The following is a 24,480-nucleotide window of genomic DNA, read 5'->3' as shown; positions in this document are numbered from 1 at the left end:
TGGTAAGTGATTAAGGAGGGAAATCATTTTTATTGGGGCAATAATTGTACTCAAAAGCCAGGCCATTCTTCAACTTGTGATGGATAATCAAACTGTCATACCTGCACCCAACCCAGTATTACTCAGGAAGAAAGAGAAATGAACTATTGATACAAGCAGCAATATGAATGCATCTCCCATGCATTATGCTCAGCGAAAAGATGCCACACTCAAAAGGCACAAACTATCCCAGTCCATTTATATGACATTCTGGAAATGGCAAGACAGATTAATGGTTGCCAGGGGCTGGAGGTAACAGAAGGCACTGATTACAGAGGTGCACAAGGGAACTATCTGGAGTGATGAGAATGTTCTATATCTTCATTTTGTTGGTGATCATGTGCCTGTGTGCAACAAAATTCAACAGACTTTATGCGAAAAAGGATAAAGACAGCTCCCAAATCAGTAAAATAGTTGCCACAAAAATTATGTATTCATTCTTCCACTTGAATGATTTCCCTTGGACACAGAATTCTAATAATATTGGTTATAAAACTTTTAGATTCACAGTCAGTTATAGAGTCCAGAAAGGGAGAAGGAGCCGTAGTTGCACCATAAGTAAACAGAAAGAGTGAAAGAGACTGAAATACTCATAACCAGGAGATTTAGGAACCAGTAAAAGTCTTTTGGACTTTGGGTTCATGGGGAAGAAGCCAGCCTTCTACCTTCAATTATCTTTCGAGACAGGACTTTAGCACATTACGATCACCAAAGCAAAAATGATGACTGAATAACCAGAAACGAATAATTAAATCAAGCAGATTCTGTTTAAGAGAACAGGAAGGTAAAATTTTAGGGGGAAAAAAGGTAAATCAAAATTTAAATTTATTTTTCAAAATATACAATTAAACAGAGTTTTAAGTTTTTGAAAATCTGCTGATACAAAACCTTTATCCCATACAGATATGGGATTATCGTAATGTCTTAAAAAAAGAAATTCATTCTGTCACACACAAAAGCACCAACCATGCCAATAGAACCTTGCGTGTACAAGTGTTCAGATGATACAATTTTTATTGAATGGATACAAGCTATTTTAGGTTTTCATTTTTATTTTGAGAAAGAGAGTGAACACAGTGGGGGAGGGGCAGGGAGCGAGGGAGAGAGAGAATCCCAAGCAGGCTCTGTACTGTCAGCGGACAGCCCAGTTAGGGGCTTGATCCCACAAACCGTGAGATCATGACCTGAGCCAAAAATCAAGAGTCAGACACTTAACCGACTGAGCCACCCCGGTGCCCCTGGATACAAGCAATTTTAAAATCCTACATCAATTTGGTGTGCGTAAATATCATTTAAGCTGATGGTTTTGTGGTTAAATACCAGAGTGTAAGTGTGAAACATTTTTTTAACGTTTACTTATTTATTTTGAGAGAGTGAGGGCACGAGCACAGGAGAGGCAGAGAGACAGGGGGAAAGAGAGAGAATCCCAAACAGGCTCTGCATGGTCAGCATGGAGCCCAAGGTAGGGCTTGATCTCATGAAGCATGAGATCACAGCCTGGGCCAAAATCCAGAGTCGGTCACTTGACCAAGTGAGCCACCCAGCAGCGTAAGTTTGAATCTTCTTCTACCATTCACTCGTGAATTTGGGCAAGTTACTCCATCTGACTGTGTCTCACTTTCCTCGTCTACAAAACGAGGATAAAATAAAAGTAATTACCTCATAGGATTCTTGTGAGCGTAAATGATAATACATATAACGTGCTTAGAACTGTGCCCAACACACGCTTCGTACCAGCCCATCACGTGTTGGAGTGGTTGTTCCTATTACTACATGAGGGCATATTTTGTTTGTGATGCTCTGAAAAACACATTCTGCCAGCAAATATTGTCAAATGCTTCGATGAATAATTACAAAGCTCTAAATAAATGGGGTCTGAATTAATACAATACAATTGCAAATGGGCGTACAGCGATAGACAATGTAGTAAAATAGAAAGAGTAAAAGCTCAGGATTACCCTAGACCTGGGTTTGAATAAGAGCTGTCGCTCAAGAAATGTTTACTAACTGCCCACTAAGTGCAAGGCCCCGGTCAGATTCTAAAGTGACAGCAGTGAGCGCAACAGCTGTGGCCCCAGTCCCGCAGCCCCAGCTCCATCGCCACCTGGGAGGTCTCGTGTCATCAGAAATCTCTCGGCGCCTCTGTATCCCCATCAACGACATTGCAATAATATTTAACTCTTGAGAGCAATGCAAGGATTTGGTGGCACACAGCCTCCTGTAGGAACCCAAGAAACAGTGCCAGTACGGACGGGAAAGATGGGGGCTAGCAGCTCGGCTAAAAAAGTGAAATTTACAAAGTTTCTTAGAGTTGTAACATTCAAGAGTCTATGTACTAACCACACCCTACCAGCACTACCAAAATATTATTCATTTCCAGAATATCAAGTATTTAGGGGCGGCTGGGTGGCTCAGTCGGTTAAGGGTCCGACTTCAGCTCAGGTCATGATCGGGAGGTCTGTGAGTTCAGGCCCTGTGTCCGACTCTGGGCTGACACCTCAGAGCCTGGAGCCTGCTTCGGATTCTGTGTGTCCCTCTCTCTCTCTCTGCCCCTCCCCGACTTGCCCTCTCTCTCTCTCTCAAAAAATAAACATTGAGAGGCGCCTGGCTGGCGCAGTCGGTTAAGCGTCCGACTTCAGCCAGGTCACGATCTCGCGGTCCGTGAGTTCGAGCCCCGTGTCAGGCTCTGGGCTGATGGCTCAGAGCCTGGAGCCTGTTTCCGATCTGTGTCTCCCTCTCTCTCTCTCTGCCCCTCCCCCGTTCATGCTCTGTCTCTCTCTGTCCCAAAAATAAAAAAATAAATAAAAATAAAAATAAAAAAAAGTTGAAAAAAAGAAAAAATAAACATTGAAAAAATTAAAAAAAGAAAATCAATATTTTTCTTTTCTTTTTTCTTTATATTATTTTATTATTCTGCAGTAAGGTAGGTATCTTGGATGACTCATTTAAGGAAGTTCACTTAATCCACCTTGACGAAGCCTATATCCTCTCCACACTGACGGAAACACTGGTGGCAATTATTTACTAGGCAATTATTACTGAGGCCATTATTTCTGGATCAGACTGTGCCAGTTTGAGCAGACAGGGCAAGAATGAAGACCCTGGCCGAATTTTCTCCCATGGCTTCAGAAGAGCTGCTGGTGACCTATCGTGCTCTCTCGGATGCAATGAGGCAAAAGGCAAGAAGATCAAGTTTTAAGCAGGAAAATATGCCAGTGCTAAACATTTCTACCCCAAATCAAGTACTGATTCATTATATTTCTCTCTTAAGTAAAGTTAGCAGGAATTTTGACATGAATAAGAGAGAAAGGTTTTCATTTAATGTTCTGATTTGTACTTCATTTATACCTGATAGATTAAGGAACACCCGAAGATAATTTTATACTATTTTTAAATTTCCTTTCTAAATATATGTGATGGCCTAAATCCTGAATCATGCTTAAATTAACATCTGTGATTGATATATATTATGGAGGGCTTTTTTTTTTTTTTTTTAGTTTATTTATTTATTTTGAGAGAGAAAGAGAGAGAAGGCAAGCAGGGAAGGGGCAGAGAGAGAGAGGGAAAGAGAGAGAATCCCAAGCAAGCTCTGTGCTGTCATCGTGGAGCCGTACATGAGGCTCAATTCCGAGACCCCAAGATCATGACCTGAGCCAAAATCAAGAGTCAGACGTTTAACTGAGCCATCCTGGCACCCCTATTATGGAGATTTTCTTTAAGAGCGTTTTCAGAAAGAGTGTCATACATATTTTTAACTCCATACTTTAACCATTAGAATTAATTTCCATAGCTAATAAACAGTTAAATTCAAAATTAGTTGGTTATTGTGAATATCACCTAATTCTAACCTTTGGTGTTGTGTAGAGACAATTTTTTTTTTTGAGAGAGACTGTGAGAGAGCAAGCATGAGCAGGGGAGGGACAGAGAGAGAGAGAGAGAAGGAAAAAGAGCGAGAGATAGAGAGAGAATCTCAAGTAGTCTCCATGTCCAGCAGTGAGCTGAAGCAGAATTCGATCTCACAACCCTAAGATCATCATTTGAGCCAAAAACAAGCATCAGATGCTTAACCGACTCAGCCACCCAGGCACACCAAGACAGTTATCTTTAAGAGGGGTTAACTTATAGGTACACTAAAGATTTTAAAGCTCCAACAAGCAAATACTTATTTATAAGTATTACCTAATGCCAAAAACACTGGTACTTTTAAGAAAGAATTTGAACCATTTCTTGGAGATGAGTTTACTAGGACCTCTATGAACATTTATGTGCTACGTGCCTGTGGTATGAACAAAGGGTACCGGTTGAGGACTTGTTTTATATAAAAACAAACCGCCAAGTAGCACAACAATGTAGATGACAATTGTTAGGAAACTGGTTATAATGTTGAAAATGAAGCACTTACTTCTTCACTGACAAATTTCCACTCCCGCTTTAGTTCTTCACACCAAATCTCCCACTCTTTGGCAGCCTCTAGCAAACTCAACCATTTGTCCCACAGAGCTGACGTGGTTCTGAGCAGACACACGTCGTCGCTGTCTGTGCACATGGGTCTAATGTGTCTGTGGACCCGGCGTAGTTTCATTAACTCTTCTTTGGTTGATGTAAGATTTGACCCCAAGGCCTTAGGAAAGAAAAGGAAGAGGAGGAACAGAAGGTCTATTGATCTTTCTGAAACTTATGAACTTCTTACAATCCTGAGGAATTGATTCTCAATCATCCCCAAGTGTTATCTGATCTATTTGTTGGTCCTTTTGGAAGCCAATTTAAGACAGATTAGAACTGCCTTAAGTATTACTGGGTTGCACACGAATTTGGAACTATGGTGACAAAAAGAAAGTGTTTTGAAAGGTAGATTTCTTAAAAGATCATTGTTATTTTAATGTTAGTCTCATATCTTACTAGGTAGTTAATCTGAACAATACTTATCAACCACCAATGTATTATTTCAGGTTTTTGTATATGTATTTGTTTGTTTGTTGATATGTGGTAGGTATTAAGCACAGATGACTCAGAATGCTTTCATCCAAATCCTAATAACATAATACCATAGCTTTTAACAGATGAAAAGAAACAAAAACAAAAATTGCACACTAAGAATAAGAAGTAGCCAGAGTTTAGACTTAACGATAGTTGCATTAAATTCTCTGTCACTGATCCAGCAACATCCAACAAAATAACAAGAAAGGTAAAGCTTCAGAAAGAATGATCACTGAGAACAATCTGCTACGAGTTTGCTACAGTCCTGTGAATCCAACCCATGAAATCTCTCAGAACCACTGTTTCATGGTTCCCCTCGGCTTTTGGTTTGGGGTGTTTTGAGTGTCCAATTCAGGTGGGAGATTTCTGTGGGTCATAACAGAGCCACATTCCCTGCTGCCGCCACCTGTTCTTCCTGCCAATTTTCTGCATCAAATCTTACTGGAGATTTGCAAATACTATTACCTTGCTCTGTTCCAAGCGCTCTAAAGCTTCCTTGTAAGACACCGGCAACGGGAACATGGACTGCCCAAGAACTGTCTCCATTTTACTGAGGTGAGTGCAAATTTTCTCTTTAATTTTCCTATAGCATTTGTAATTCTCGAGACACCTATAAAGCACCATCAGGAAAAAAGAAAGGATATTAAATTTTATTTAGTATAATATATTCTGGATTACCCAGAATGAATTCTGAACACTTAATAAAAAACAGAATGTAATTCTCTTTTTCTTATTCAGCGTATTACACCAAATTTTTATTGATTACCTCTTCTTCACAGGGACCTGCATAAGACTTTTAATGCAAACTTGAACAGGCAGATAAGACTTTCCTCAAAACACGTAAATTGTAAAACTGCACTCTCAAACACTGCAAATGAGATATAAATTGGTACAATTCTTATAAAAACCACTCAGTCTTAAAAATGCTCATATCTTTTGAGCCATTAATCCAACTTCTGCAATTTATCTTAAGGAACTAATCCTCACAGTAGGAATTTATTCTAAACCTGATAAAACCTTTTACACACTAAAATCTTTTTACTTATTAAACTATTAATTAAAATAGCAGGGGTGCCTGGGTGGCTCAGTCAGTTAAGCGCACAACTCTTGATTTCCACTCAGGTCATGATCTCAGGGTGGTAAGACTGAGCCCCACATCGGGCTCCGTGCTGAGTGTGGAGCCTGCTTAAGAATCTCTCTCTCCTTCTCTCTCTGCCCCTCCCCTACTCATAAGCATGCTCTCTCTCAAAACCAAATAAATAACTAAAAAATTAAAAATGTCAAAAATTGGAACATACCTTATACGTAACAAAAGATATAGCTAAGTAAATTACAACCATCCATTTTGTAAAATATTTAATTGCAAATACAATTACCTTTGTGAAGTTTTGTTACAATAAGGAAAAGAGCACATGTTTTAAAGTAAAGGATAAGCAGCATCTTTTTATGTAGGGTAGTGTTCTGATGTATTAAAAAACTATGAATACAGTTATGTGTCTAAAATTGATATAGTCTCAGTCTCTCACTGAAAACAATGAAAACTTTAGTATCAAATATATATTTTAAAAATTATTAAAATATAATAATGAACTAGAAAGGAGGTAAGAAATATTCAGAGGCTCCCAAACTATATGGACGTGGAAATACAGAGAAACAAGCTGAGCTTTAGGGACAAAGACTTTGAGGGCATTTGCTGAGTTTCAGTTTTATTAACCTTTTCCTGGAACGCTGAGGGGACAGAGGATAAAGCCTCAACCCAGGATAGGTTTTAAATAGGAAACTTTCTCTGTCAAGATGTTTATAATATATATAACCACAAAGGACCAGCCTGCAAAATATAGCATACATCTCTACAAATTAATAAGAAAAAGTATGGGCAACCCAATAAAAATCGGGCAACGGCTTGGACAGGCATCTTTCCGAAGATGAAATATGAATGACCAAGAAATATTCAATAAAGGGGCTCAAACACATTAATATAATAGAGATGCAAATTAAAACCATAATGAAACACCACTTTTCATCCATCAGGCTGGCAAAACTTAAATCTCCCAACATCGAGTACTGGCGAAGATACGAAACAGTTGGAATAGACTATGTTGTCGAAACACTAGTCTGAGTAGAAGTAGGTAAAATTATTTGGAATTTAAAATGTGAGGTGTGCCTACCTTTTGACTCAACACCAGAATCCTCAGTAACTATTCAAGTGAACCTCTTGCATTTAAAAATGTTCCTATTGGCACTAGTTGTGAAGGCAAAAAGTAGAAAAACTCAAATGTCTGTCAATAGCTAGGTAACTGAATTTTGCTCTAGACAAGAACATGAATAAACTTCAGCATCAAAATGATGAGTTTGAAAAAAAATGAGGTGACAGAGGAACACACATATATGAAAATGAAGCATAAACACATAGAAAAAAATATTTTAAAAAGGAAAGAAAGTGGTAAATAAAATATTGGGGATAAGGATTAATTCTGAGGAGAAGAAAGGACCGCACAAGAGAATTCAAAAGTCATGATGTTTACCTTTGAACCTTTAGGGACAAAGCTGTTATTTTATTATTATCCTTTATATCATATGCAGACTTTTATAAGCATTCTGTTGTATGTATTCAACATTAAATACGGAAAAAAGGTAAAATAAATACAATAAAATATTTGCTATGGTTTTCTATAGATAGTGATTTAAAAAGAAACATTTTTTTAACGTTTATTCATTCTTGAGAGACAGAGAGACAGAGCATGAGCAGGGGAGGGGTAGAGAGAGAGGGAATCCAAAGCAGGCCCCAAGCTCTGAGCTGTCAGCACAGAGCCAGATGCCGGGCTCGAACCATGAACCGTTAGATCATGACCTCAGCCGAAGTCGGACACCCAACAGACTGAGCCACCCAGGCGCCCCATGCAGGTAGTGATTTTTAAAGTTTTCCATATTTTCCAAATTATTCCCTATTGGTAAATGTTAACTATAAAGAAAAATAAACCTTAATTTTGTTCTTAAAGCATTACCTTTAGAAAGAAGTACCTACCCTTCTATTTCAGCTTCCTTTATTTTGGCTGCCTCCCTCACGGCTGAGTCCTTCAAAACTAACCCATGTATAGTACACTGGAGTTGTTGTTTGGCTTCAGGGCTGGATACAATCCCCAATTTCTCAGTAAGGTCCTGGATGTCTGCTATTGTGGACTGCAACTCCTCTTGTTTCCAGTGAGATATCTCCAGCGATTCTTCCGGATCAGCAAGGTCTATTCTATGGGATGCAATAATGGCTTCACGGGCAGTAAGGATCCCCATCGCCCTAGTGACTGCCTCGTTATAGCGTGTCATACTTTCATCAGCATCATTCAAGACATCCTGGTGAACAGGAGATGAAACACTGTGACAAAGCTGGCAAACTTTGGGGATTTTTATCATTCTTGAATTTTTGTAGTGCATTCATAATATGTCTGGGTCTTACAAGGGTTAGCGTCTCCTACTTAGTTTGGCAACATTAGGCTAGCACATAAAGACCAATAACTTTCTGTTTGCATAAAGAAAAACTGCTTCCAGATTTGCTAAATCTACTCTAAATTCAAAAATACATCTCAGGCATCATGTCTAATGATATGCATTCCTGTTCTAGAACTCTTATATTAGACGATGAACTAAATAAAGCAATCGCATATATTTAATGTGTATAGCTTTAACCAATATTTGTTGGGGGCATAAAAAGAAAACACACCCTCGCCAAGATTTCTTGTGTTTTCAAATAAATGGCTCTGCCACAAATTTTAGTTTTGAACACATCACTTAACGTATCCAGACCATAGTCTTCTTGCTGAAATAACAAATAGTTGATGTAAATAACTTTAAAGGTCCCTTCCAGTCCAGCTCTAATCCTATTATTTTAGAGATTTATGTCATTGTTCCTGGAAACTGTATTAAAATCAAATAAAGAAGTACTGAATTTACTCAACATTTGTTAAGTATCAATTTAAAGAACATAGTAGGATTCACAGTATGACCTTACATTTCTATAGCGTTTATACCTATCAAATATTGAAATATTATCTAATAACTCTTTAAATCAATGAAGGGAGTTCATTTCCCCATTCTATAAGTTTAATGTGACAATTCTGAAAATACAGTGAAAGGCATTATATTAAGTACAAGTGTTCTAGCAATGCCTAAGCTATCTCTCCTAATTATTGTGGAAAAGGAGAGAGTATGTTGGACTCATTCTACAACACCAGAGGTCAGCAAACTTTTCTTGTAGAGGACCAGACTAAATATTTTAGGCTTTGCCCGCCATCTGGACTATCACAACTACTCAACCCTGCTGGTGTAGCAGGAAAGCAGCCATAGACATTCTCTAAAGAAATGAGCATGGCCATGATACAATAAAACTTTATTTACAAAATCAGGCACCATGGGCAGATTTGGCCCATGAACCTTCATTTGATGACCCAAGCTCTAAAATCAGACAGACCTTGACTCGAATCCTGTTCTGTTCCTGATGCAGGAGCCTGAGAAAACTGTTGATGTTCTTGAACTTAAATTTCCTTATTTTGAAATAGAGCTAATGATAGCACCCCCCCCCCCACAGAGTTGCTATGAGGATTAAAAACACAGTATTCAGCACGGTTCCCAGACACCGTAAGTTCTAAATGGATGCGGAGTTATTATTTTATGTTATTTTCTCTACACTATATTTCTTCCACTATGCCTCACTATTTCTAAAAACACAAACAAACCAAAACCAAACTCTGTCTGAACTCAACAGGGGTTGCCAGGGGTATAGAAGTAAAGACTTCACATTCCTCTTTCCTGTCTATAAAGCACTGTATTTAGATGTCAATTGAGGTGGGATTGTAAACTGGTCCACCGCAAGTTTCTTTTAAATGGCTATTCTATGGAGAATGTTCATGTAGAACCTATAACTGCTTAAGAAGCACAGATATTACCTAGAGTAAAAGCTAAAACCATGCAATAAAAAGAAATGCATTAACCACCTAATTGAAAAAAAACCTACTGTGCGCAAATCAAGGCTTGTAGCAAGCTGCATGTGAAGATCTTCAATGTCACGTAATTTTGCCTCCACATCATTAGCTCCAGAAGAATTTTCTTCTCTTTGCTTCTCAATGATGGTCACAGCTTTCACGCTATCCATTTCTGCCTGAACTTGCTCTTGAAATGCTTCACAATTATCCTTCTCATTTTGAATATGTTCAATGTCCAAATTTATAAGCAAAGGCTGCTCTAACTGAGATTTTATCTGCTTCAAAACATGTAAGGAATTTTCCAGTTTGTCCTGAAAATTCTGTTCGTTCACTTCTGTGGGTTGGGATTTTAGTATGCTGTTTTGGAGAACCTTGCGTAACTTGTCATTTTCTTCTGCATACAGCTTTATCCGAGGCATTTCTTTCTCTTTGAAGGTGTCATCAAAGGCCTTACTTTCATTCAATTTCTTTAGTATCTCTTGACACAAGCACATGGCTTTCTCAATTCTCCGATTCAAAATCTGAGCATCGAGCAAACTGCTTTCTGGTGAGGTCTGGGGCATTTCTAGCACTGCTTCGGCTCTTTTCTTAATTTGCAAGTCCATAGCCCTCAATTTACTTAGTGATGCCTGATATCTGCCATGGTCTGCCACATGGTCTGCCAACTGCTTAATTTTTTCCTCGAGTTCCTTTTCTTTCTCAACTACTTGAGTGTGTAATTGGTCAAGTTGGGAACCATCCCAGCTTAGTCCTATACATTCAAACACTTCTTTGAGTTTCCGTACCTGTAGGATACTAGACTGAATACCAGTGAGTCGGTCTTTAAGGCCACAGAGCTCCTTTTCAACATCTTGATTTATTTCTTGATTTAGCAGCAGTTCGTTGTGCCGTATATGGTCAACCTCCTTCTGAAGCACAGATGTTTTTTCATGGAATTCTCTGTAAAAATGGATCTTGCGTTCCACTTCCTTACATTTACTTTGAATTAATCTTTGCGTTCTATGGGCTCTAGTCTTAAGGTTTTTCAACTGGTCATCCAGAAATAATCTTTCGAACACATTTAGATCCTTACAGATGTTTGTTTGTTCCTGAAGGTGGGTCAAGATCACACTCTCCGCTTCTTGCAATTCCTTCTGAGAACTCATCAAAGTGACACGCTCATGTTCTAGTTCAGTTGCTGTGGAGGCTGTTTTCATCTTGGGATTTATCAGTGCTTCATTTTCCTGAAGTGAAAGTTGAACCTTCTCTATTACGGCAAAAAATCTGCTCCTTTCTTCCAATTTAAATTCTAATTGCCGTGATCTTTCCGTTGACTTTAAAACTAGCATTTGGTACTGATTCTGTAAGTCCTGTAGGAGGTGATTTAAATCATTGCTCTCATCTGCTGGAAGATTAGGAGTATTATCTTTGACCTCTTTAACCAAGGACTCCACAGCTTGGTGCTTATCCAGAATGCCATCATGTGTCATCTTGCACTTTCTGATCTGTGAAAGAATGTCATCTGGGAGAAGGCAAATGGTAGGAGCGAGTTCACCTAGCAGATTCTTGACCCACAGGATAATCTCTCTCATCCTGGTCCTTGTTTCACACATCTTGATCTGATTTTCCACCTCTGTGTTTAATGGCTCCGAGGCTTCCAATCGCTTCTGCAAATTATTCATTGCATCTTCCAAAGTGTTCTTTTCTTTTTCTCCCCAAATCCTCTCCATCTGAAATTCAGCTTGCCCCTTCAAAGCCAAAAATCTCTGCTTGATAGCCCGGAGTTCAGTGGCCAAGGCAACTGTGCCTGGGCTCCCCTCCGGTTCTTCTGGAGAGTTCAGCCCGAACTGCTGCTGTTGCTGCAGAGAAACGTCAAGGTCTTGGATCGCACGCATGAAAAGTATAAATTCATCATTTTCTGCTACTTGCTGAGAATACTTCTTTCGAGCCAACTGTTCTACTTGTTCGCAACTACGTGCAAGTTGCCGGATCTGGCTTTCCGAAACCTTCTTATCCATGTCAGTCACGCACTTTGATAAATTTTCCCATTCCATTTTCATCTTGCTTAAAGAATCTTTCTCTTTTTCTATCGATGCCAGGAAGTTTTTCATTTTGTCCAGATAGGCTGCACTGTCCAGTGGTCCCCTAGAGAAAGAAAAAAAAAGGGAGCTTATTAATATACATCGACACGAGGTTAGAGTTCATGAAAAGAAATTAATTCTGCTCTGAATTCACAGAAGAGAAGATTAGGTTGTCTATAAAAGCATTCTGTCTTTAAAATCAAAATCAGGACCTTGTTTAGTGTGGCTTTCAGTTAGTGTGTAACAATACAGAAAACTCACCTATAGAATAAGTATCGTAAAAATGCAGAACCACAGGAAGGGAGTGAAGAGGGAAGGGAACGATACATATGCAAAAGGACTTGGTAACTGTAAAGTACTCGCACAAAGGTGAGTCTAAGCCTAAGAAATTATCACAATGTCCAACCACTTTGTTACCATTTTACCGACAATAATGAATAAGAAAGTATAATCAGTCTTGTCCTTTGAATATAAAATTGCTTCCTCAAAGGGATATCACTGAAAGTAAACCCCATTTAGGCAAAAGTACAAAATCAAACTTTTTACTTTAAAAAAAAATTTTTTTTTTAAGTTATCCCTACAGCCAATGTGAGGCTTGAACTCATAACCCCGAGATCAACAGTTGTTTGCTCCACTGACTGACTCAGCCAGGTGCCCGCCTCAACCTTTTTAATAATGACAAGGTATTTACACAGTAAGACTGTATCTACAAACCATTTGCTATTATCTTCAGAGCCAAAAAGAGTATATATATGTGAAAAGAAATCATTAGAATGGATATGTATTCAGTAGGTTCCGAACTATTTCAACCAATTATGCTGATACTGAACAAGTGTATACATAGAATATTTCTTTCCACCCCCATAGTTCAGAATAAAGTCTTGACAAAAAGAGTTCTGAATTCCATAGAATTTAAATCCATTTGGAAGATACTTATAGTGTGAATTAATTGTTTAAGAAATTAATTTGTAAAACATAATTTAATTATAAAATTAATATAAATAATATAAAATTTACTGCATGAAACAACAGTTTTCTTCAATGGCTTCCGTATGTAATTAATTTCCATATTGTACTGTTAAAATCATAATATCGTCTCATAGTATAAACTCTTAAAACCCTGGGCCTGTCCAAGGTAGTGCAGCCTATCTGTGCTTGAATAAAAAGAATGCAAGACCTAAATTGTTTCGTTTTTTTTTTTTTAATGCTTATTTTTGAGTGAGTGAGTGAGAAAGAGAGAGAGAGAGAGAGAGAGAGAGAATGAATGAGCGGGGGAAGAGCAGAGTCAGAGGGAGACACAGAATCCCAAGCAGGCTCCAGGCTCTGAGCTGTCAGCACTGAGCCCCATGGGGGACCTGAACCCACCAACTGTGAAATCACGAACTGAGCCGAAGTCGGACCCTTAACTGACTGAGCCACCCAGGTGCCCCGAGTCCTAAATTCTTATACTTACACTTTTAGACTTTCCTTTTCTGTCAACAAGGCTTTCACTGAGGATTCAATGGCAGCAAGGCGATCCTGAAAATCCTTAAGGAAACAATATTGGCTTTCTTTATTTTTCTTCAAAGTAATAAGTGCCTGAAGCAGATTGTCCAAATAGTTCACTGAATACCCTGCGTTGTGAAGAACCAAGGCACTTGTTTCTGCTTTATTGAGATACTCAGTTTGTTCCAGTGGTTCAATGGCTGATTTCTTTGCGTCCAACTGGGCATATAATTCCTAAAAACAAGTCATGGAAATCAGTAAATATAAATTCACTCCCTCACTCACTCATTAATTTCCTTCCTTCCAGTAACATTATATCCCAAGAATATGTTTTAAAAATTTCATTTGCATACAGAGAAACCAAGGTGCTGAAAGATTAAAAGACTTTTTTTTTCCACTGGAATCATGTTAAAATCTAGACTGAAATTGACAGTTGTCTTAGCATTTAATAGCAATTAGATCTTCCTATTGTGTTAAAAGGTTCTGTAGTGTCTAAAGGAAGATTTCTCTCTTTTTGTTCCAGGTTGTTCTACATTTGCAGACACTCTGTTTATATACATCCTTTATATATGATACTTTTTTTTTTTAATTCACATACATCACCCTTCCTTCCTGTTTGAAATACATGTTTACAGTCATGTAAACTTAGCTAAAATTGTAGGGGTCATTTTTTTTTTTTTAAACATGGCCATGTATTGGATTTTTAGACTATATACCTATAAGTACATAAATATATAAACATAGCTAGGTAAACACCGCTGTAAAAAAAAAGAAGTACCCCGTAATGTTGATAATTAGGAAAAATAAAAGAAATTTATCAGAATCTGAAGAATACATACGACTAAGAACAGAAGTGAGAAGTCAGAATCTCCAAATAGTGTTACTGAATAAGTTTTTAGGAACTTCGTGAAAAAGACTAATGCTCATTAAACTCTTCCACTTTTTAAATGGAAAGATTTATACAACTTTACTGATTAGTACATAATTATATAGTTACCAAATTGATCATCAGGCAAAGGTTAAATAAGACTTTTCATTCTGTACAAGCAAGTTTCTGGTAATTAAAATATATTGTATTGCACTGGATAAATGATGCAATCATGTTGTCAATGTTTTTCTTGTTTCCATACCTCTATCTCCTTTAATTGTTCATTTCTTAACACGACATCTAATTCTAAAGGTTGATTTTGCAGCTCATTGACTTTATGCTCATCGTCAGTGTTTTTCATGCTTTCTTGAACATTGAGAGAAAGTTGTTTTGACAAAACCATTTCCACAGCTGAATTCTGAAAACATAAAAAGATTAATTGCCGAATGGTCTACCTTCCAAATAAATAATTTTTCCTTTTCTTGGTGAAAACATTCTAGTTCCTTCTATTTACTCAGATTAACGGCTTTCAAAACGTACATTTGGGGCACTATCAAAGATGATTTTCTTCATGCAATATTTAATGCCGACATTGATATCCCAAGGAAAAAGTTTTTTGAAAAGATAGGATAAGATCTATAATTATATCACAAGGTAAAATCTAGTCTTAAGGAAAACATATGGAAAAAACAAAAATTCTAAAATCTATACTTAGTATTCACTGTGATGCCAGAGGGCAGGACAAGTAACAGGCATTCAGTGTTACCTATGGGTAGTTGAACATGGTAAGTGGATAGATGGCAGGAACACCCAGATTGCATGATATTAACAACGGATTATGGCTTAAACAAATGAATAGTAAGAATTCCAACCTGGGTAAGGCAGAATGGGTTATACAGGTAGTAATTTGAAAGCTGTACCAACTGGATTTTCTCATAGGATTCACAGAGATGGCATCTGCATTCATTTATTTGTTCTTTTCACAAATATTTGTTGAGTATTTACGCGTACCAGGTACCATGACCGTCATTTTAAGAGATTTCCATTATTTTGCTAGGGTATTAGTTTTTATTTTCAGGTTACTTTATAAATGAAGCACCATTTGATTGCGCCGTATACTTTCACGTCAGTAAGGTCTGCATTAGTAGGTCTGTGAAGAGAATGTGTCCACATCCCCAAACAAGGTAGAAATTGTTATTGTAAAAGTACCGCCTAGATAGCAATGTAAAATGTTAAGCGAAAGGGAAACTGGGTAAGAGATCTACGAAACCTTTCTGTACCCTCTCTGCAACATTTCCATCAACGTAAGACGGTTGGAAAGTTAAAAGATTATTTAAATAAAACAGATGCTTTATGTGTCCGGAGCTTCACCAAAACTAACTGGTAAGAAAATTCAGCTGACCAGGGTGACTGGTTTTGATTAGTTGGCACTTAGCACCAGTTACTTCTTTCAAGAGGCTACAAATGATTACAATGATTTCGAAAACTTCCTCCATTCCCAACAATTTATTCATGCAAACTATAGTTAAAAACCTACAGGGAAGACAGCATCTCAGGAGGAAAGATTCAGGAAGGCTATGAGAGGGAAAGAGAAAGGTGCCACACCACAGGTTCCATCAGCCCATGGACACTCCTTGCCGTGAGCCACAACCACGGGAGGTGGACGCCTGCCTCCCACCTGTTACTCCCACAAGTCCACCCAGAACAAGAGCGTCTGAGGTAAAGGCTGAGATATTAGACCCTAGGAAAACTTCACGTATTATTAACCATCTACTAAGAATTCAGAGCTCTTGGTCTGTCTTACCTCATAAACCAGTGAGTTGAGGACTAGCAACAATCAGCCATTTGTAATCTATCTTTGGTGGCCAGAGAGAGCATTCTGAAAAACCTGAAATCACCCCTAAACCATTTGTCTACTAACCCCAAAAGCCATGTTTCGACCTTGGCAGAACATCCAACGGAATCCCTCAAACGAACGTTTCAAATTTAAAAGGTAACATTCTCTTGCTCATGCCCAGAGAGGTTGGAACACAGACTCAAGGTCCTGATTGGCTCATGGGAAGATTCTTTTGGAATCAGTCATCTCTGCTCATCACGCTTTACTGTATTTTATTTTGATTTGGCAGGCTCACTTGAACAACTTTCTTTTAAATAGAAGATATTTCAAACATAGTTAGAAGAACAAAATATGACCTACAGTCATTAATCGTGATACAGATATAAGTAACAGAATCTTCCATACCACAAATACAATCAAATATAATTGAAAGCCCAGTCCTCATCCTTCTTTCATCTCTTCCTTCCCAGAGATAACCACTATTTTGAAATATACACATACATTTTCAAAAGTATGTATTTATTTAAGTCATCTCTCTGTCCAACGTGGGGCTCTAACTCATGACCCTGAGATCGAGAGTCACGTGCTCTATGAACGGAGCCAACCAGGCATCCACACACACACATTTTAACACTTTTATTATATATGTCATTCATACAGTACTGCCTTATGTATTTTAATTCTTATAAAACTGGAATTATGTATTATCATTTTATAGCTTTTCCATTCAACAGTATGCTTGGGGATGTATTCATGGTGACAGAGAAAAATCTAATACAGTCATTTTACCTTTTATACTGTTCTACTGTCTGCATGAACATGACTTATTCATCTGTCAGGCTACTGTGAACATAATATTGTTTCCGGTTTTTCTTATTACAGATATATTGCTCTGACACACACTTTTTTGTCAGTCTTCTTGCACATTTGTGTGACTTTCTTTGGGATGTTTTCCTGGGACTAAAATTACTCCTTTTAAGTAATGGATAGCTACTGATTTGTTCTCCAAACTGAATTACAGTTTTGATTCAGTATGGTAAAAGAATTTGTATTTTCCCTAATCCTCTCTGATATTTGATGCTAACAGACTTTAATTTCTGCCAATATAATGCATGTGAAATTGATATCATTATTGTTTTAATGGATTTCTCTGACGGCTAATAAGACAGAGCTACTCTAGGGGCGCCTGGGTGGCGCAGTCGGTTAAGCGTCCGACTTCAGCCAGGTCACGATCTCGCGGTCCGTGAGTTCGAGCCCCACTGCGGGCTCTGGGCTGATGGCTCAGAGCCTGGAGCCCGTTTCCGATTCTGTGTCTCCCTCTCTCTCTGCCCCTCCCCCATTCATGCTCTGTCTCTCTCTGTCCCAAAAATAAATAAACGTTTAAAAAAAAAAAAATTTTAAAGACAGAGCTACTCTCTGGGCACCCCAGTGGTTCAGTCGGTCGAGTGTCCAACCAACTGGAGTTTGAGCCCCGCATTCGTTCTGTGCGGACAGCTCAGATCCTGCTTCGGACCCTCTGTCTCCCTCTCTCTCTGCTCCTCCCCTACTTGCTCACTCTCTCTCTCCAAACTAAATATAAATATACATTTAAAAAAAAAAGACTGATCTACTCTCCTAGAGGAAAACGTGAGCAGTAAGCTCTTTGCAATGAGCCTTAGCAATATTTTATTGGATTAGTCTTCTGAGGCAAAGGCAAAAACACTAAAATAAACAAATGGGACTACATCAAACTAAAAGGTTTTGCACAGGGGCACCTGAGTGGCTCAGTCAGTTGAGCGTCCGACTTCGGCTCAGGTCATGATCTCACGGTTTGTGCGAGTTCGAGTCCCACGTCAGACGCTGTGCTGGCAGCTCAGAGCCTGGAGCCTGCTTCAGAGTCTGTGTCTCCTCCTCTCTCTGCCCCTCCCCTGCTCATGCTCTGTCTCTCTCTGTCTCTCAATAATAAATAAACATGAACAAAATAATAATAAAATAAAATAATTAAAAAAAAATAAAAGGCTTTGGCACAGCAAATGAAACCATCGACAAAGCAAAAAGGTAACCTACTGAAAGGAAGAAGATATTTGCAAGTCATACACTCGTTAATGGGTTAACAGCCAAAATATACAAAGAATTTATACAATTTATTAAAAAAAAAATCTGATTAAAAAAATGGGCAGAGAACATGAACACACATTTTTGTCCAAAGAAGACATCCAGAAGGCCAACAGGCACATGAAGGATGCTCAACGTCACTTACCGCCAGGGAAATGCAAATCAAAACCACAATGAGATACCACCTCACACCTGTCAGACCGGCTATTACTAAAAAGGCAAAACATTACAAGTGTTGGTGAGAACGTGGAGAAAAGGGAACCCTCAAAAGCTACTGAGAGGAATGTAAGTTGGTTCAGTCACTATGGAAAACATTATGAAGATTCTTCAAAAAATTTAAAGTAAATGTATCACCTGTTCCAGCGATCCCACTTCTGGGTATTTATCTGAAGAGAACAAAAACACAAATTTGAAGAGCTATGTGTAGCCCTAGGCTCGCTACAGCATACTTTACAACAGCCAAGATGTGGGAGCTGCTTAAGTGTCCCTCAGCAGATATATGGATAAAGAAAGCGTAGTGTACCTATGTAAGGAGTATCGCTCAGTCATAAAGAAGAATAAAATCTTTATAAAAGCTTCCTAAAGATAAGCACCCATCATCACCACTAGAGACAAAATGAAAGGCATATCAACACAGTCTCAGGGGCTGCCTCCTTCTGTTAGCATGATGTCCACGATGTTAACATGACCCGTAAGGCACTTGTGACTCGGCCAGCCTCGCCTACCTCTCAGGCCTCACCTGTGTCGCTCTCCTCTTTCCTCCACCCTCTCGTTCATCCTTTCTAACTCCTCACGCTCTCTCTCCCGTCACAAGAGGAAATTCTACTTCTTCTTTCAAAAATGCTCCCAACATCCAGCCCTGAGCTCTGTTAATTCCAAGCCACCCTTCGGGTCTCAGTTCAAATGTTGTTTCCTTACGGAAGCTCTGACTACAGTTCGTGTCAGAATCCTTTATTATAGACGATCATGGAAATGGGTTCCTCCATCTAGTTCCTGTAATTAGGCTCTCATTAGTTACTTGATTGATGTGTGTCTCCTCCTCTAGACTAGAAGCTCAATGAGAAGAGAGACTATGTCTATTTTTGTTCACCTCTGAACCCTCACTGTCTGCTCAATAAATTTTGAGTGGACGTAGAGACGAATTAATATTAGACAAAAAATAAGAGAGTTTTGTTTAGTCTTTGCTTGTTAAGATGAACCATCTGTGGATTATAAAGCAGATTACAAAGAAATTGAGGATCTGCTGATCTAGGTCTGCCAATCTAGCTGTCGTTGATCTGATATCTGCTAGGAATGACAGAAACAGGATTTGGTGGGTTTACCGAGAGTAGAGAAAGTTCAAAATAGGCACAAGAACACAGTAAGGGGTCCACTGAGGTCAGACAGCACATTAGCATATTAGACCTCAATTAACAACCCACATAACACAGTCAATAAAATGGTGGGGTAAGCCACGAAGCATCAGGCTGTGTAGAGGACAGCTGTGTTCTAGTCCCAGCGCTGCCAGAAAACGAATTTGGCCAATTAACATCTCTCACTTCCCTCACCTGAAACACAAGAGTTAGGCTAGAGAGTTTCTAAGGTCCCTCAGCCTAAGATTTCAGGACTTCAGAAAATGCTCTCAAACACATGCTGCTCAGAGATGTCAACACCATGTACCCTATGTAGGTCACTTGGTGTCCCGTAAGGGAACAAATCTTAGGTTATAAAAAATACCTCTAGAGTAAGAAGCAAGATTTACATACGGGCCAAAAAGAGGCAAAGTAATACGCTTTGAAGACAGAGCCGGCGTATAGCCCAACTATGTGTTCCATTTCAAAATTTTTTTTTACTGTGTTATCAGGATAAACAATACCCCAAATAGACATCATTTACCCCAGGATTGAAAACTGTTTATCCAGTGAGTGGTTTTCCTTCTCACTCTAGTACGGACTCCACTGTATTTCTGGGGGCTCACCCACAGCAGGATACCTTTGTCTGTATCTGTGACCATCTACTTTCCAGAATTTCTCTGGATGCTTCTTAAACACTGAAATTATAAATGCTCAGAAATTTTTGAAAAGAACAAAAAAACCAACTCAGACATACTGACAATTATACCTAATGACAAGGAATTTAAAGAAGTAATTATAGACAAAAAGTTTTTTGAGGGAGCAATTATGTCATGCAGGTTGACATGTGGAAGGGAGAGGGGTAGGGAAGAACACTTAATACCAGTTAATATGTAATGTTGCTTTATGAGTTTTTAGAATAATAACAAACCCAGAATGTATTACTTTCCTGTTTTTCCTCTTTATCATTTCCCTTTATGGACATCTAAAATCTTAAAAGATTAGTCAGTCTTCACTTTTTATCATACCCTAATTTGTTACTTTACTTCACTTACATGGGGGGGGGGGGATGGAAAGCAGTTTTGCCTTTTCATATTCAAAAACTCTTAGAAATTCATCTCTATAAAAATATCCAGTAAGATATTTGATCATAAGCACCCCTACCCTTCAGTCTGTATAATTTCTCTTGCCTCCAGCTTTGCCTTAATATTTTAACTTTTTTTCAATGTTTATTTTTGAGAGAGAGACAGAGCGCGAATGGGGGAGGCACAGAGAGAGAGGGAGACACAGAATCTGAAGCAGGCTCCAGGCTCTGAGCTGTCAGCACAGAGCCCAATGTGGGGCTCGAACTCACAACCTTTGAAATCATGACCTGAGCCGAAGTCAGACGCCTAACTGACTGAGCCACTCAGGCGCCCCAATTAATATTTTTAGATATTAAAGAAAAAGTCAGCCAAAGGTCCAGATCTAAGTTATCCTCTAAATTTCACCTAAAATGAAATTCTTAGCAATGCATGCGGTAATGGCAATTTTTGAAAAGTGCAATCATGCTTTCAACAAAACTCTAAGATCACATGAAATTTACTAAAGAAAAAAGTAGAAGAAAATAAAAACTTCCTAAAAATTCCTCTGGAGACGATTTTAAATAATCTGATAAAAGCCCTTCCAAATTCCAAAAAGGCACGTGAAGTGAGCATTAATTAGATATTTAATTAGTGTTATATTTTAAGCTGTGACAACTGTATGCCCATATTCTAGCAGAATGACTAGTACAAAAGAGGCCTCAATGGATGTTTTTAATGAATTAAGTGCTTGTTTTCACTACCATAAGAGTTTCTGATCAATTACATTTATAATTCAGTCAATTGTGCTTTTATGTGCTCTATGCACTCAGTATATAGAGATTCTTGCTTAAGTAATTTACCCTCATCTTATATGTGTCTATACATGTTTTGATCACTTTTACTAGCCGTTCAACGTTAAAATTGTTCTGGGTCTTACACACTCTAATGTTACACAGAAAAAAGTAAATACAGCCAGTACTTAGAGTGGAGAAAATAAGAAGCACACATTCAGAGGGGGAAAAAAAAAAAGATTCATGTTACAAAAGAGTAAAAAGTAATCATGATAAAATATTACTAGAGAATTAAAACCAGTTTCCTCTATCCTAGACCTGTGAAAATTATTTGAAAACTTAAGTACCTCTATAATGGTTTTAACTTTAAAAATAGCTTATCTTGGGGCGCCTGGGTGGCGCAGTCGGTTAAGCGTCCGACTTCAGCCAGGTCACGATCTTGTGGTCTGTGAGTTCGAGCCCCGCGTCGGGCTCTGGGCTGATGGCTCAGAGCCTGGAGCTTGTTTCCAATTCTGTGTCTCCCTCTCTCTCTGCCCCTCCCCTGTTCATGCTCTGTCTTTCTCTGTCCCAAAAATAAATAAACGTTGAAAAAAAAAATTTTTTTTAAATAAATAAATAAATAAATAAATAAAAATAAAAATAGCTTATCTTGGGGAGCCTGGGTGACTCAGTCAGATAAGCGTCTGACTTCAGCTCAGGTCATGACCTCGTGGTTTGCAAGTTCGAGTCCCGCATGGGGCTCTCTGCTGTCGGCACAGAGCCCTCTTTGGATCTTCGGTCCTCTCTGCCCCTCCCTCACTTGCTCATGTGCGCACACTCTCTCTCTCCCTCTCTGTCTCTCTCTTTCAAAAATAAATAAACATTAAAAAAATAGCTTATTTCCTCCTTCACAAACACATGAATCTTCTGACCATATGCAAGACATCACAAATTAAATAAAAATTTATATTAGAATATATTTGTCTTACATGATTCAATGGAAAAAAAACATCTTAATGAAGCATCATAAATTATAAATAACTCATCATTCAAGATTAAGTAAAAGCTTAATAAATTAGAAAAGTTCTGATTATTGGATTATGATCTTTAGTTTTCAATACTCTACTGAATTTTGGGTGCTCACAGCCAAAATGGGTCTGAGAAGCTAATTTTAAAAGTTATTAAGCAATTCCCTTTAGCAACATCATGCATTAGGATAGAAAACACTCAGCTATATATATTTTTTTACTTATCTACTGCTCTTTAAATACTGTTAAGAGGGGCGCCTGGGTGGCGCAGTCGGTTAAGCGTCTGACTTCAGCCAGGTCACGATCTCGCGCTCCGTGAGTTCGAGCCCCGCATCGGGCTCTGGGCTGATGGCTCAGAGCCTGGAGCCTCTTTCCGATTCTGTGTCTCCCTCTCTCTCTGCTCCTCCCCCGTTCATGCTCTGTCTCTCTCTGTCCCAAAAATAAATTAACGTTGAAAAAAAAATATTTATAAATACTGCTAAGAAAGTTTCTTTTATACATACAACTCAAGAGTCGCAGGCACGGGCCCTTCATTCTTTTTTTTTTTTTTTTTTTTTTTAATATTTTTATTTTTATTTTTGAGACAGAGAGAGACAGAGCATGAGCAGGGGAGGGGCAGAGAGAGAGGGAGACGCAGAATCCGAGGCAGGCTCCAGGCTCTGAGCTAATCAGCACGGAGTCTGACGCGGGGCTCGAACCCACAGACTGTGAGATCATGACCTGCGCTGAAGTCGGACGCCCAACCGACTGAGCCACCCAGGCACCCCGTTTAAGACATTTTCCTTAACCGTGTCTGACATGACAAGTGGGATTTAATAAGTCCTCCTCATGGCCAGAAAGATGCTCTATTGGCATTTAACCTTGTTTTACACATTTCTAGAGATTGCTCTCTGGTTCCTATAATTTTCCATGCCTTTCTGTTTTAAGAAGACAACAGAAGGGGCGCCTGGGTGGCTCTGTTGGTTAATAGTCCGACTTTGGCTCAGGTCGTGACCTCACAGCTCGTGAGTTCGAGCCCTGCGTTGGGCTCTGTGCTGACCGCTTACAGCCTGGAGCCTGCTTCAGATTCTATGTCTCCCTTTCTCTCTGCCCTCTCCCCCATTCACTCTCTGTCTTTGGTCTCTCAAAAATAAATAAACGTTAAAAAAAAAAATTTAAGAAGACAACAGAAGCGTACGCTCTCTTCATCGCTGTTGATCGCGTACTCCATAAAAAGCTGATGAGGACTCAAGCCTGAATGGTCTGATCTTTGCTATGGTCCCACTGGACCCTGGATTGTGAGAGGCTGCCTAACAGGAAGACGCTTTCAAATACAGTATACTGGATGGTTCTTTGTGCCTCTTCCATTTCAATCTCTAACCTATGAGAAAGAACTTTAAGAGCCACAGGAAAATGTACCCATTTGGTTTAGAAAGAAAACAAAACAACATTCTTCTTTTCTTCTCCCCCGGGGAAATTAGGAGGCTGAATGTTGATGTTCTCACACCAAACGATCTGACAACATTTAAAAATGCATTTGCAGTAGAGGGTTAACATGAGAAGAAAAAGAAAGGAACCTATCCTTTCAAACAGTCTCTGATTTCATTATAAAATCAACCAAAAAAAAAAAAAATGGGGCTCTTGGATTTTTTTTTTCCCCTCAGAAAATGGGTAGAACACATTTTCTTTTCTTTTGCCTTTTCTAATTTGCCTTTGTGCTCTTGACCCAAGAAACGGTATCTGATTACATATCAGAGAGAATAATCAACCCAAGTTGATGACTGACATTTTAACAGACTAAACAGTAATATTGCACCACCGAAATCCTGAACAGTTTTCTAAGGGCTCTTTTTACAAGTGGGCATCATAAATAGCCAGCACATTGAGGGTTTAATTATGAAATCAGAAAGCTTGATTCACTACCCTCTTTTCAGAGCCCAACACCTCTTCTTTCTCAGACGCGATGTCTTAGAGA

At 38.7% G+C, this 24,480-nt stretch overlaps 1 protein-coding gene and 1 pseudogene across 11 annotated transcripts in view; both read right to left on the bottom strand.

The window, feature by feature from the left end:
- The window catches only part of SYNE2 (spectrin repeat containing nuclear envelope protein 2), a 342,533-nt gene that overhangs the window by 144,049 nt on the left and 174,004 nt on the right, over positions 1-24,480 (bottom strand). For all 11 annotated transcript variants that reach the window (XM_047864572.1, XM_047864571.1, XM_047864576.1 and 8 more), the window contains exons 46-51: positions 14,665-14,820; positions 13,503-13,768; positions 10,022-12,113; positions 8,042-8,364; positions 5,482-5,626; positions 4,442-4,660 (exon numbers count right to left, since the gene is read on the bottom strand). In XM_047864572.1, the coding sequence (XP_047720528.1) occupies positions 4,442-4,660; positions 5,482-5,626; positions 8,042-8,364; positions 10,022-12,113; positions 13,503-13,768; positions 14,665-14,820 (3,201 nt within the window). The remainder of the gene's footprint in view (positions 1-4,441; positions 4,661-5,481; positions 5,627-8,041; positions 8,365-10,021; positions 12,114-13,502; positions 13,769-14,664; positions 14,821-24,480) is intronic.
- Positions 2,999-4,300, bottom strand: LOC125167469 (40S ribosomal protein S29-like; annotated as a pseudogene).

The sequence above is a fragment of the Prionailurus viverrinus genome, chromosome B3, assembly GCF_022837055.1.
Source record: "Prionailurus viverrinus isolate Anna chromosome B3, UM_Priviv_1.0, whole genome shotgun sequence".
Lineage (NCBI taxonomy): Eukaryota > Metazoa > Chordata > Mammalia > Carnivora > Felidae > Prionailurus > Prionailurus viverrinus.
Note: the sequence above shows the minus strand (reverse complement) of the source record. Positions and strands in the feature narration are given on the sequence as shown.